Below are 15598 nucleotides of genomic sequence, written 5' to 3' on the forward strand. Positions count from 1 at the left end.
AGCGTGAATTGTGTCTTGAAGCCGAACGTTCAATGATCGATCCTGCTGAACTACCGTTTAATGCTGATCAACGTACTGTTTTTGAAACTGTAATGAACTTGGTCGACAGTGAAAAAATTCACACTCACACCCGTTTTCACTTAAAAGATAATCTTTGTTTTTTGGATGGTCCTGGTGGCACGGGTAAGACGTTTATTTTTAACGCTTTACTGCAAGCTGTACGAAGAACAAACCGAATCGCTCTTTCCGTGGCTGTTAGTGGAACCGCATCTCTTCTTTTAAAGGGTGGCCGCACTGCTCACTCCAGATTTGGTATTCCTTTAAACTGTGATCAAGCCTCAATGTGTTTTCTAAAACCAAGAAGTCAGAATGCATCGTTGATCGCGTCATCCACAATAATAGTTTGGGACGAAGCTTCTATGATTAGTCGAGATGTTTTGGAAACAGTCGATAGAAGTTTTAGAGATATCATGAAGCACCAAGATATGCGACTTGGCCGAGTTCCTTTTGGTGGAAAATTAATTGTTTTTGGTGGCGATTTTCGTCAAGTTTTACCGGTTGTTCCTAAGGGTACTAAAGACGACATCATCCAATCCTGTATGATCACTTCCCATCTTTGGAGTCATATAAAGCAGTTGAGATTAACAACAAACATGCGAGTACAACAGGCTCAATTGGTGAATAATCTGGAGTCGGCACGAGAGTTAGAAGAATTTTCGACACTACTTTTGAGTATCGGAAAAGGATTATACCCTGTACATCCAGACACTACCAATTCAATTCGTTTGCCTGATCAAATGGTCCTGCCGGGAAACAGTATCAGCACTCTCTGTCAACATGTTTATAACGATTTCCAGAATGATGCAGATATTTCCTCCCTCAATTTGATGTCAAAAGCGATTCTTACTCCAACCAATGCATTTGTATCAGATGTTAACGATTACATTTTGGATAAATTTCCAGGAGAGTTTAGAGAGTTTCTGAGTACCGATACTGCCCTTTCTGACAACGATGCTTTGACTTTACCACCAGAATTTATGAATTCTTTAGAATGTGGTAGTCTTCCCCCTCATAAGTTGAAGCTGAAAGTAGGCTCTCCAATTATGATGCTTCGTAACTTGGCTCCTGCGCAAGGTGTGTGTAACGGAACAAGACTAATTTGTAGGGCCTTTCTTTTGCATACAATTCAGGCTGAAGTAGCTACTGGACCGTATGAGGGTAACATTATCCTTATTCCCCGAATTACTTTGTGTTCTACGGTGCAGCAGGTAGGTGTTGAATTTAAGAGATGTCAATTCCCCATCAGACCAGCATTTGCCATGACAATCAACAAGTCCCAAGGCCAAACTTTAGATTCTGTGGGTTTATACCTTCCAACACCTGTTTTGTCTCACGGGCAACTTTACGTGGCTTTATCTCGAGTTAAAAGACCAAACGATATAAAAGTTTTAATTCCTCCCGAAACATCAACTATAGAAGGTGAGGAAGGAACCTACACGTCCAATGTGGTTTACTCAGAAATCTTTCAAAATTAATATATTTTATTCGCTCTCATGCACATTTTTTTTTTCATTTAAATAAATTTTTATTCCTTATTCGTTTTTAAACAGGCCTGCGGCAGCACGAGGTTTTTTCAAAGCGCAGCGTACCGAACCATAGTGAAGGTCAAAAATTTACCGGAGCGCAGCGAAGGTCAAAATTTTTACCGCAACGGAGGTTCGGTTTGAAAAAACCTCGTTTATAGTAAAAAGATTGTGTAGTTATTTAGTTTAAAAATAAGCAATGACAAATTATAGTAAGTCATCACTTATATATGACGGATATTTGATGATTGATGGCTTAAACCTAGATGAGAAGGTACTGACAAAGAATTACCAAAATAAAGACATGTACGTGAGACCATCATGACACACACACTACTGCGCAAGGTTTCATTCTACAGTTACGTTATGTCCACAGGGGACAACCCTATTATGTTTAAAAAATCAGTCACCAAAATACAATAAAATCGTGAGCACATATAGTACTCTTTTCATTTGTTGGTTTATTACTGTTGATTCCTCTGTCTAATGTACATATACTCATTATGGAAGGGCTAAATTTAAATGAATGCTGATTATATACTATGCCCTGTTTATTACATTATAACCCAAAAATACGATTAAAGTACTTCATAGAACTAATAAGATCTTCATATAATATCTATCACTTTTCCGAATAGACCGTCGCACGTTTTTTAAATTGTTTATTTTTCCGTCCATAATAATGTGGAATCTAAGTTCTAACAGTACAACTTTAAGTTTTACTACACAAAATTTTGTTCTCCTTGCAAACAGACCTAACCTTTTGTTTGACATATGAAGACTGTGTGTCAGCATCAGAATAATGCCTTACATGTTTGAAATGGTGGTACCCGTTGTGGTTTGGGGAGATAGTATTACACATTATGAAGGCTATGATCTCCAGAAAACACAGCAATTATTGGGATATGTTCCAAATGCGCTAGTTGTTGCGTTTTATTGAAATAAAACTCACGATGAGTGAAACTTCACTTGTCGAAACATTCTGACAAATAAACTGAGCAACTTCGAGGTCTAACTTGGAAAGTCTAATTTAACAAAGATTGTTAGCATACTGAGAATGAGATTATTGTCAAGAATGTCATTACCCGTTCTTTTCCGGCACGACACTAAAAGCAACCTGTAACCATTCCGCAACCGAGAGTATTCCAACCGATGCTCGCTCTAAGGTCGCTCGAATAAAAAACAAGAAACGTTTCGCTTGCTAGCTTACAAAAAAGTCGGTTTTGAGTTGGATCCGACCGGCAAAGGATCGGTGAAAATTCCAAAAAGCTCGTATACTAACGTAACCTAAAAAATGGGGTAAACAACAGAAAACATGTAACATACTACTTAAATAATTATTAAGCAAGGCTAAAGAAAACCTTAAATGTTTCATTGTGATAAAAATATCTGTCTTAACTCAGGCATTTAGCAATGTTGTTTTACTTTTGAACTTATTTTTTGTTGCTTCGGAACATTGGAACAAAATGTGGAAAACCTTTGTTCTCCAATATTGACTTCATAACACGCTGTACAGTAGTCGCTCGATTTAAGGGTGACCAAAAATCTCGGAAATCTCACCCTAAAATAGAAAATACCCTTAAATCGAAAATCGTGACTATTTTAAACAGAAGTCACTACGCCATTTTTAACCGTGAAATATGATCATTACTGCGAAATATTTATTTTTATTCGGACATTCAATAAATTTGATCAAAAAGTTAGAAAAAAGTCAAAAATACACTGTCAAATCGTTCGATTTAAGGGTATGGGGAATTGGAATCTCACCCTTAAATAGAATAGTGGTTTAGTGGTGTTAATGCTGGGGACGGAAGCTGTTTTTCCAAAATCCACCCTTAAATAGAAAATACCCTTAAATCGAACACCCTTAAATCGAGCGACTACTGTAATTTACAAGTTATCCTCATTCCCATTACGTGAAGTATCAATTATAGGGGCCTTTGTCAGATTTGTTGGATTTGTTCGCTTACGATCGGTACATTGAACATTCTTATTCCAATGGTTGGTCAGCCGGTTGACTGGTCGTCATTTAATTCTTGACCAGTAGGTAAACCGGTCGTTATTTAGTTTTCGACCGACCAGCTAACCGGTCGCTGTACAATTGCCGGAACGTACGTGAATTTTTCGTTATTTTGAAATTATATTGGAGTTTTATAAAAACCGCGATGACATAAAGTCTTTTATCATATCCAAAGCTCATCAGTATTATGAGATTAATATTTTAGCTCGAAGAATAAAGGTAATTCCACTTTTTTTGCACCCAATTTATGTCATAAACTGAATATTCTTATATTTCCGATTATAATTCAACTAAATCCTGTCTGAAAGCCTTGCCTTAAAAGCTAAGACAAACATATTTAGGTTCACGTGGATTTTTCTGAAACGTATACTGTCAGGAACGAGGGAGGAACGAGACAGGCAGGACAGGACAGGGAATGAATAGCTTCTTGAGAGCAGGTTATTTATTTAAGAATAGAGGAAAAGAAAAGAGAAGATGATTATGAAATATATCTGATAAAGAAAACTGGGAGAAGTGAAATTTATCAGCTATATTTATAGAGAAAGAAAAGCAAGAAATTAAATAAAAGAATAAGCAATGACAAAAGTTAGTCATAGCTTATGTAGATCATGACAAAGGATTTAAAGAGCTGACAGATCAATGATGAATATCTAGTCTGAAAGCTAGTTACTCATATTGCATATTTGGGGCATAAGATGTAACAGGATCATGACATATACGCAACATAATAACTGCTTGTGATGAAGCTGTCCCAAATCCTTGAAAAATCTGTTCTTAATGTCCCTTGGTTTTACAGTATTTTTCGACTCATGGAAATAAATATCGTTAAATATTTCCGGATCACATTTCATACACCAAATTATGTGATTCAAATCATGTCGATTGATATAAAAAATGGTATACAATCCAGGTCCTATTTGATTATCGCGCGTTCTTTTAAAAAATAATACCGGGAGCTTTCCCTTATCAACAGCCTCATCTTCTTCATCCACCTCTGCATCGTTATTTTCATCATAATTCTTATCCTACACATACCGTATCTTTCCCGTCTTCCCTGTTCGTGTTCCGAACTATCGTAAGTACACACCGATATCAGCGATTGTCTTTCTAGGTTGGGTTACACGCGTAGTAATGATAATTTTTAAAATAAATAAAATACATTGGAGGTTATTTTTTTCGAAAAAAAAAGGATATATGGTATCCCCCAAGGCTTCCCATTAAGGCATATCTGTGCGTCATTGTAATTGTGTTTACACCCCTAAGCGTCCCCACTACCACCAAATCATTTTGATATGATGCGAACGACTTTTTAAACAGAGGTAGCTAGAAAAAAAACCACTGTTTTATATCGTATACTGCGATAAAAAATATATTAAATGTATGGCAATACAGCGTGTGTTGTGGAGCAGCCAAAAACTGCCAAATTTGGACTTGTTGATACTAGATATAGAAAAAATTGTTATACACCTTTTGTAAAAATAAATGGCACACACTCCGAAAATAATGGCACACTTTTTTTTTTCCCATTTGGCACACATTAATTTTTTGATTGGCTCAGAAATTTTTATTAGTTTAGCACATAATCTTTTTTATTGATGGCACAAAAATTTTGGCACAAAGTGTGCCATATTTAAAGTGGAAGTTTATCAAAACATACTTGCCATTTAGAATCAGAATATCGGCAAATTCCCTGTAAATTACTGAAAAGAACACTGTTGCAAGCGTCGGTTATTCTCGAAGTAAGCGTTTCCTTACCCAAGAGTTTTTCTTTCTTCAGTTTGCTTTTAACCACTGACCAAAACTGCTCGATTGGATTCAATTCAGGCGAATAGGGCGGGAGATAAACGCGTCCGTACCCGCGATTAATAATGTATCGTTGAATATCAAGATTTTTATGGACGGGAACATTGTCCATGACAATGTAGAAGCCTTTAAATTGCTCGTGTTTATCTAACACATCAAGGGTACTGGCGATGAAATTAAAATAATGACCAGTAACGGTGCCTACTGTCTTGATTGGAGAAGACCCGGAACTTTAGATGATGCTCTCTGTAACTTTTTCTTTTTTGAGGTAAACTGGTACGGTCTTCTTACTTTCACATTGATTACACCGAGGGGTGATATGGCACCCAAAATAGTTGTCGTTTGTGCCCTCGTTACAGGCGTCTCAACTATGGATCTCTCCCCTTTTTGTGACCAAGCCATCGTCCTCTTAAGGTTGACGTGAAAAGCCGCCTCATCAATGAAAATGCAATTGCTCTGGTAGTCCAAAACTGTTTTTGACCAGTTCGTTACCCACTCGAATCTTTGCTGCATTTTCTCGTTTTAACTTCTCTCAGCAGGGTAAAAATATGCTTTTTTAAAGGACAACGCGCACTCGTTAACCATGAAGTTATGAACGGTTTTTTTTTTACCAACTTTCAGACCTTCAAATTGACTAGTCAAACTATCTATAGCTTGATCGACCGATGCTGAAGGGTTCTCACCAAACGTTTCCTCAAGGTGCTTTTTATGATCTTCGTTTAATATTGCCTTTCTACCTCTTCTCTCAGTCAATTTTTCATCACTACTATCATCGTTTTTCCCCTCGAGTCTACCCACGAGAATATCCTGATCGCTTTTAAGCTAATTGTAACCCGTTCTACGAGGGATATTCATAACACTTGCCGCTTTTCCAGCAGTCAGTCCCCTTTCGTAGAGGTAGTAAAGAAACATATCCTTTACGTCATCTCCGCGATGTATATTTTTATTGTTTGAACCGTTAGGATTACTAAGAGCTTTGTTGAGTTTGTTAAATTTTGCTTGTATTTTTTTTTCAGGGGGTTTTAGATCTAGATGTGAATCATAAGTGGTTATATTATCTAGAGGATACGCTTCCTCATCCACGTACATACATTTGCACAGGTTCTAAGCCATCTTCATCTATGGCATTTCCTCTACCATCTTCGAAATAGACTTTGAGAGACATGTTTTTTAGTTATTGAATTAAAAGAAAAGTGTGCTATATAAAATTTCAAAAGTGTGCCATCATTAAATTCGATATGTACCAACTTAATTTGGATCAGTGTGCCATATATAATTCTCAACTGTGCCAAATCAAAAAAAAAAGTGTGCCATTATTTTCGGAGTTTGTGCCATTTATTTCTACAAAAGGTGTACACATATCAAATAAAATGTGGTTAAACACATTATTTTAGTGTAATATCCGAAGGGGTTTCGACGACATGTTACAATCAAACACTTTTCGGCGTTCTTCAGACAGTTTGAGAAATTAGAAAGTGTAAGTAAAAAGCGTAAAAAATTAATGCACGGATTTTAAAATTACGTAGAAGTTGAGGAGTGAATTTAGAAGTTACAATGTGCTTGTTAAAAGAAACCAGGTTTAGGACTTTAATTTGATGTGTATGTTTTACGCTGCCCAAAAAATATTATGTGATTATTAATCTGAATCAGTACACTCTTTACACCGTCACAAAATATCCTTTTCACTTTGATTAAAATTCATCCATAACCGGAGCAATTAAACGCAATTAAATAAGACCTTGTATACTAAACAACGCTCTCTTGAAAGTAAAATTACAAGCTCAAAACAGTCGTATCGTATTCTTTAATAGTCAGGATTTTCTAATTTACTGTTGTTATTTGAATTTTCGATTGTTACTTTTCCCAATCTGAATAATAATATGACGTTAACTTAGGTTTAATAAAAATTTACAATTGATTTTGTGGTCACTTTAAAAATGGAAGCTAGTGAACTAGATGGATTTAGCACAATAGTATAAGCCACAGTTAATAAGAATTAAATGGACATTATTCTAGACGGTACCAACACAGCTCATTAGATTATTGTTCCTTCCTTTTTTTCGCTATTATTAAAAACTAAATTGTTTTGAATGACAAGTATGCATTAACTAATATTATTGCGCTACATAAGCTTTACAAAATGAATTTATAAACTAAGGAGTACAAAAGAGACAAACGCGCAGTGAAAGTGGATCTTGTACGGAAGCTACTCAATCTCCACCCCAACCTTCACCCAAATTCCACCTCCAACTGCACCAATGATTAATATAAATTATCATAATTGAAATCCAAACTTTCAACTCTTTTAAAAAATAATTACAGAAACTATAGTGCAATACTTGTTTTCATACACAGTTGGTGGATGAATTGTCCGGATTTCCTTAGAAAAATAACAAAAGGCACGATATCTAAGACCCAATTATTCAAATGACAAAACGTTTATATGGTTAGAAAGATAAAATTGTACTGTGTAATATACTACATGTTTTATTACTATTTATAGTCCGAGATTAAAATTATAAGTATTCAAATTACATTTCATCATCCGGACAATTAATCCGGGTATAAAATAACTAGTTTCGCAGTTTGTATGACCACCATTGGCTTTAATGACCGCCTCAATTGTTGTTGACATGCTATCTATATATCTCTGGCAGTCTTCCTTTGTAATGGTATTCCACTGCTCTTCGACTCTTTCCCATAGTTAATGAACACTTTCTACTTTTGATGTATACGAGCTCAACTTCAATTTTAGGTGGTGCCAGACGTGCTCGATTGGATTTAAGTCGGGACTCGGAGGTGGTAAGCTGTAAGTCCAGTCAGTATTAAAGTTGGTGTCTTTAAACCACTGCTTTGTTAGCTTAGAAATGTGCTCTGGGTCCTTCTCCAGCTGAAATATATTTTTTCAGGGTCATAACCTTACCAGTCAAGCGTGTCCTTTATTGTTGTTTCCAGGATATTGATATAATCATCTTTTCTCATGGTGCCATCAAATATCTGACAAGCATAACCAGGTCTATCGTAAGTTATACATCCCCACATCATTAAATTTCCACCTCCAAGCTTCGCTGTAAGATTTAGATGATGAAACTGTAACTTGTCATCCGGTCTTTTCCAGCAGTACTAAATACCATTGAAACCCCAATTGTTGATTTTAGTCTCATCAGAAAAAACTACACGTTTCCAATCATCTTTGGTACTACGATGTGCTTAAACCCAGTCGAATCTTTGTTTACGGTGATGGGCCCTAAGAAAAGGTTTTATCCTGTTAAAAAAGCACCTTAAAACCCATTGATTTTAGTAGTTTCAAGCATGCAGAGTGTCCAATTGCAAATCATAGATCATAGAGATACTTTTCCACCTCTTTCCTGTTCTGAGATCACCGAGTACAACCTTCTTTCGAATAGCATTTCGAGTTGTCTCCTTCACAATGCTATGACGGCCTGATGCTGAATGTCAAATGTCAGGAAAAACTTTCGTTTGTAGTCCAAAATTGTGGACTTTTTAACATCTGGCACACGTTCTATTATTTTTGAGTGCAAAATCCACGATTTCAAGATGTTTTTAATACTGTTTTGTTTCTCAATTGACAGCGATTTCATGATTTCTAGCAGAATTGTAGAGAAGAAGAATAAGGAAAGGAAATAAATTTTATAAATGGAAAGATTTCTTGTATCGTATATGCCGTCTTTATATTCAAACAAAAATATGTTTTTGTGATTGGGTATGCCCTACTTCGATAACTTTCTGGACAGTTCACGTATTTTCTAAAACCCGGATAAATTGTCCGGATGGGGTCTGCTATTTTAACACTCCGTTAGCAAACCAAATAGTTATGACGGGACTGTCATGTAATCAAAGCGACACATACAAAACCATCTGGTCTACTCAACAGTCAAACACGTCCCCTAATAGAAAAGTGACTGTTAAACTATGACTGATTAAATGTTTTTTTGCAAAAAATCCGGACAATTAATCCACCTATTGTAAAATAATGCTCATCAATGTTAAACCTTATCATTTTTATTAGACACATCGCTGAGGAGCATCTTATAGCTGGACGAGATGTGATCAATTTTGCCCTCTTTTTTAATAACGAATTAACATACATACAGGACAAATTTCAGAAAAACACTTCCCTGTTAAGAGATGTTGTCAGGTTTTCATTAGAAGAAAGAACACATTTGAACGTTACAAGTAAAAATATACAGAAGATACAAAAAAGTATTCAAAATCAGGCAAACCCTTTGTTATTACATAAATATATTATAGCAGCTACAACTGGTCTTGACCAACACTTAAACACCCAACTTAAATCAAATCGAAGTATCGCTACAGGCTTCGAGCAAGTAACCGCTCAGACAGAGAATTTTTGTGCTCCTAAAAAGCATGATATTTTACACACTATTTTATCATCACTTTCAATTGTTGAGAGGTTTGCCAGATTCTTAACACTTACATAGGATATTACAAAACAGGTTTTTGCCCTGGAGCATGTGTTGGAACAAATGTACACCAGAACAACAGATGAACTGTACGCAAACTTTCTAGTATTTACAAATACTGTCATTGATTCAGTTACGAATTACCGAAATAATATCCCACCAGCCAATGCTCTTTTACAGAGATTTGATCACGAAATAGAGATCAGCTTAGACAATAAAACAAGAGATCAGTTAGTTCAAACAAGACTTGTATTACAAGCTAATATACATGCTGCCATCGAAATAAGGAAGACTTTGAAGCCTTAAACCGAGAGTTATTAAAAGAGAATGTGGTACAAATATATTTCAACAGTTCTAATTATATTAGAAATTACAAAGATATAAAACCGCCAGCGATTATGTTATGGAACAATCTACCATCGCCGAAAAAAAAATAGTTCAAATGAACTATCCCTTGTCATCTGAGGCTTACCCTCCATTAACAACGATAATTTCTGGTCGCATGCGTGTCGCATAGTATGTCTTGATGAGACACACCGACTTAACTATTGAATTCTAAGTTTATAAAGTTCGTTTTTTATATTTTCTTAATTTTTTTAATTTCCTGATTTTTTTGTAGCATTTTGAGGGGTACAGGACAAATAGTTTCTAGAAATTCTATGCTTTGCGAAGGTCTTTGTACAATATTCCTGCACTTAACAATATACGAATAGGCTTTTCAGAAACGTTCAGATCAACCGTTGTACAGAGTATCTAGAATTATTTTTACAATTGATATACGGTATTAATTACCACATTTACTTACCAATTTCTTTATTTCTTCCGGCAATGTAGACGTGGGTGTGCATTTACTCAACTTCAAGCTTTGGAATATTCGTCTTTTAGATGGTTTTTAACTTTTGCCTTCAGCAAAACCGAGCATCTGTCCCTGTAAAAACTCTAGGTAACTTCCAAATAAAATTATATTGTGTCTCACCTAATATCTTATAACAAAAAAATGTAGCTGGACAAGCTTCAGCAGCTATTGTTTCTCCCATGTCATTTCGTCAAGCATAAATCAGAACAGCAAATATACGAGATTTTGAAAAAGTACATAACCACATAAAAGTCATATACGATTTAGAATATGGATCCAGCAACTACGATAAAGTCAATAATTACAGAAAAAAACTATCAATATCCTTTAAGATATCTGCTTCTTAGTTTCTGACTATTAAAAGAGTGGTTGTAACATGAAACATGGGAAGTAAAGACCTGGAGTTTTTTACCTGAAGCATCATACTCATTATCGTATGCTCGTATTTACGGGCCTAAAGCAATGTATGGCATTTTCGCATTAGGTTATAAACGAAACTTAAATGGTAGTGGTAACCATTATATACCAAGCCAATTATTGGGTAGTGATGCTATAATATACTACCACCAGTCTAAAGAAGTGTATACCCAATATGACGTAAAAGATGATCTCTGTGAAAATATGTTTGACCTAGATAAAGTTGAAAAGAAGCGACATCTTAACTATCAAAGCCTGTCTCATGCTCCTGCCAAATGTAACTCAGACAAGCAAAGTCGGTTAACATTTTCAGTACCACCTGATGAACATATGGCTTCCATGCCTTTCGAAAAAATCAAAACAGACTGGGCTCCAATGAACAAAGACAATGTCAATCTCCAAAAATAAAACATTAACCTCGCAGGAAGAAACAAAGGCCTGTACTCGTTATCCCAAAACTCCACCGGCATCACAATGGAAGATCGCATCATTGGAATTGATCCAGGTTTATCTGCAATGTAAAATGTCTATCCCGATATAATAAGATTTTAACGAATGTATATACGTGATTGTCTTTATAGGTGTTCATGATATCATATGTGTGGTTGATTGCGAAGAAGATCTTTTACAAAATAAGCCGCTCATTATACAGCATTCATTCAATATAAGCAACCCATCGTATATGTAAGTATAGAGCATGAAACAAAGCATACGATTCATTCAGTGAAGATTTATTTTAATAATGACAGGTCCCGCTCCGGCATACAATAGCAAAGAAGATGCGAACTTCGAAGCCGCGCAACCTCAAACATTCAAGATAGTTACACAAGACTTCCAACAAGGGATGTGTGCACCGTTGGAGGATTCAAAACCTATTTTAACTCTCAGTCTCTTGAAAACCAAAGGTAAAACAAATACAGTCATAAATCAATCACATGATCATTGATTGTGTAACTGCAAAAATAGAATTCATGAAGTCGTGCAGGCATCCAGAAATAAAAGGTATATGTTTTCAAACCGTCGAATGGCTAACAATTACGCTGATTCAGTGGTTCTGGGGCACGCAAACGTGAATAAATCATACAAGCTTTCCATGGATTCTAGTTCAGACTCTAGAAGAAAGAAGAGAAGAATATTTAACAAAACAAATGAACAACATTTGCGGGACCCAAATAACCGATATGATCAGCATCAAACCGTTGTAGCGTATGGGTACGCTTCCCTAAGTGGGACCTTTGAAAAGCAAAATCCTATACCAGTAAAGGTGTGTATAATGATGTTTATTTTGTTATATTTGTGGCGGGGTCTGTATACTCATTTAATATTTGTACTTTCATAGAAAATTCGGAGAGTAATCGCTCAAAGAGCTCTTGTTATACCAGTTGATGAGTACAATACATCTCAAAAATGCTGTCACAGTCTTCAACAAACAAGAAACATCAATTATTCTGAGATTTCGTACATGCAACAACCGAGACTTCAATGCAAACTTACGTGCCTGTAACATAACGCAAGGCTATAATATATAATATCTTAACATGCGTAATGCTCTCACGTTATTTAGAAACACCAATTACAAGTACCGTGAAGAAAAAAAGAAATCATCTGAAATGTTTTGACGATGAAGACAACATTTTATAGAACACCGCGGATTGTTATCAGCCAGAAGAAGGTAAAAAATCTTGCGCTTATTCCATGGTGACTGATAGAGAAAATTTGGTTATATTTATTATAGGATCCTTCCAAAATGTTTACCCTCTGAAATTGTTTCAACATTGCCAACAAGAAGGTTCGCCCTGTGTAAGTCGTTTTGTCCAATTTTTATCCGCGACGGCATTAGACTAATACGTTTCCTACAGATATGGAACAGAGACGTAAACGCTTCCTGCAATATCAAAACGCTGTTGACGAGATACATAAGATCTGGTTTTGCTTTAGATTCCAGGTATCCACAGTTGACAAGAACAAGACAAGAAGGCCATTAAACATAATTACTTAACTAGGCACTATTCCATATACATACACATATACTTACAATATATACTCCACTCAAATAAATTTGTGAACTTATCAATAAATACATATTATACTGCATTTATTATCCAATAATAATAAAACCATTGTATCGACATAAGGTATAGCATCTGGTGACCGTAGAAGAAGAGTATTAGTATGTATAAGTCCGACATGTGCTCCAATAAAAAATGCTTGTTTACAATACGTATAACGTGCGACTGGACTTAAATGTTCCAAACCTTAATTTCATTTCAATATTTTTATTTTCGAAATCGTGACATGGTGCCTTTTTGTTTTTGAAATGTCTAAAGGGAGGCTTGTACCTGCCAAGATTTTTGAAAATAGAAGCTCTTTAAACTCAGTCAAAAATAAAGGAAGAAAGAAAAGTTTATTAAATGTTTTCATCAAACGTTACTTTTCAATGTGAAATGTAACTCTCTTCCTTCGTCACACTTGCTGTAGGCATCAATATAATTCATGCATCGCTGGAAATACCGTTTGATTTTGGCGACATCTCCAGCCTTGTCCAAAAACCCGGGAATTTCGGCCTCAAGTGATTTGAATGTGAAATCAAAATGAAGACGAGCCTCTCTTTTAGCTCCACCCCAATACATCTGAATCCAATTACATTCACAAAGGTACTTGGGGTGGAGTTCAAAAATGTGACCCACCTTCTCCACTGTTTCTTGAAGCGCCGTTTTTTCCGCAAGAAAATCTGGACTGACTTAAAAATGCCTAGCAAAGCACAAAGATGTTCGACACGGGAAAGGATTGTTGCAATCCACCTTCCAGTCCTTCCCCTCTAAATCAGCACCGAACCATTGCTTTCTTTCAGCGAGAATATTTCAAATACCTGATTAAAAAATAAATAAATTATCTCTTAGCTATATAACATAATCTATTATTTAACTTTAAAGTACGTTTCTTTACGAGTAATTGTTTTCTCCTATCTGTCTCTAAGGGTACTCACCTTCTCAAAAAAAAAAGGTCATGCTTCAAAACCTCTCCGCTAGTCAATGTAATTGTTTTAGGACAAAACTGAAATTTTTCAGTTACTGGCTGTATCTTCTCCTTCAATGTCGTTCTTGAGGCAACCGGGGCATCCTCAGCAAATGCGGAATGGTTTGAGCTGTTGTCAAACAAAAATACACCAACGCAATTGTTTCTTTTTTATGAAAGAGACTTTGTCTTTATTGTTTAAAGTCAACAATGATGAACGCAAATATTATTGGTCGTACAATTGAGTGACTATGAAAATAATTGGTATGGGGTTGGGAATTAATGTATAAGGTTTTGCGAATGAGGTGGTAGGGACTACTTTTTTTTTTTTTTTTTTTTTTTTTTTTTATATATTTTTGGACTGTCCAAGTCTTCGTCTTGTTCGATAAGTAGAGAAGCAATGGTATGTTGAATGTGTTTGGTAGTGTTGTCAACGTGAAACGTAATATCACGAAAGATTTCGTTAAGGTGTGAAAGCCAAATTGAGTGGATAGTTGAGCCTAGCAGTTGTATGAAGTTTCAGTGAGGTAGTGTGGTGATTTTGCCTTAGTATTTAAGCTGAAAGATGCTTTGTATAATAAGGGCTTGTTGTTCTGGTTTGGATAAATCCTGACGTTGGATGAAAATAAGTAATACGGAAGCCCATACGGACCATCTTTGAGGACAGGTGAAAAAAACATGTTCTGTGTTTGCGGGTATGTTTGGGTAGATATCACAATTGGGGCTGCTATGAATATCAGGAAAGACTCGATTGAGAAATGATTTGACAGGAGTTTTGTTTTGAATTATGCGGTACCATATATTACGCAATTTTGGGTGGAGGCTGGTATTCCAGAATTTTGTCCAGGCTGTAGCTGTTGGGTGGCTGTTGGGTGGGGCTGAGGGATTAGAGTGACCTGTCATAAGGGCTCGTACCAGCCGATTATTATTGATATGAGTGCCGGCAAACTGTTTAATGCTGTCGTAGAATGGAGTCAGCATGTGTTTTACAATGGGAGAAAGATCAAGACAATGTGGTTCAGCAGTTGTGAATGTATCCGGATTGAATGTAGTTCCTGGTGGAAGGCATTGCCGAATGAAAAATAAATTTAACATTCTGGATTGTTGATCCAGTTGTCGGAAAAAGTGTCTGATCAGTATTGGGTGACTTGTGAGTGTATGGTGCGGTTTTCGAGTAATAGGATAGTTAGCACCGTCTTGGTGAAAACGTTGATGGGTAAACAATTTAGGAATCCCTGGTTTGTATTTGAATATGGCTTCAGTGTATGTTGGGTCATGATGAATCCAAATAGCTGAAAAAGGTAGTGGAAGGCAGGTATATTTGTTGATTATTAAGCTGGTCAAATTTCGGGGAACGGCATCAACTGCTTGGAAAATAGAGTTGAATGGACTGGGATGGTCAGTGATGGCGGTAGACCGATATTTGGGGAACAAGAGTGGGAGAAGATGATGTTCGGTA

General features: G+C 36.1%; 2 protein-coding genes across 2 annotated transcripts; both read left to right on the forward strand.

Moving 5' to 3' along the window:
- Nucleotides 1-11169: 11169 nt before the first annotated feature.
- On the forward strand, nt 11170-11532 carry EV154DRAFT_568867 (uncharacterized protein; the record flags this gene model as incomplete). The annotated part of the gene is made up of 1 exon (XM_051606098.1): nt 11170-11532. One exon carries the CDS (start codon nt 11170-11172, stop codon nt 11530-11532), a length of 363 nt encoding a protein of 120 aa, XP_051452745.1.
- Nucleotides 11533-11968: 436 nt separating this feature from the next.
- On the forward strand, nt 11969-13351 carry EV154DRAFT_524993 (uncharacterized protein; the record flags this gene model as incomplete). Its single annotated transcript, XM_051603233.1, has 5 exons — nt 11969-12029; nt 12102-12388; nt 12464-12624; nt 12834-12924; nt 12984-13351. 5 exons carry the CDS (start codon nt 11969-11971, stop codon nt 13107-13109), a joined length of 726 nt encoding a protein of 241 aa, XP_051452746.1. The 3' UTR covers nt 13110-13351.
- Nucleotides 13352-15598: the final 2247 nt, after the last annotated feature.

Source organism: Mucor mucedo (genome assembly GCF_025094135.1).
Source record: "Mucor mucedo strain NRRL 3635 chromosome Unknown EV154scaffold_136, whole genome shotgun sequence".
NCBI lineage: Eukaryota > Fungi > Mucoromycota > Mucoromycetes > Mucorales > Mucoraceae > Mucor > Mucor mucedo.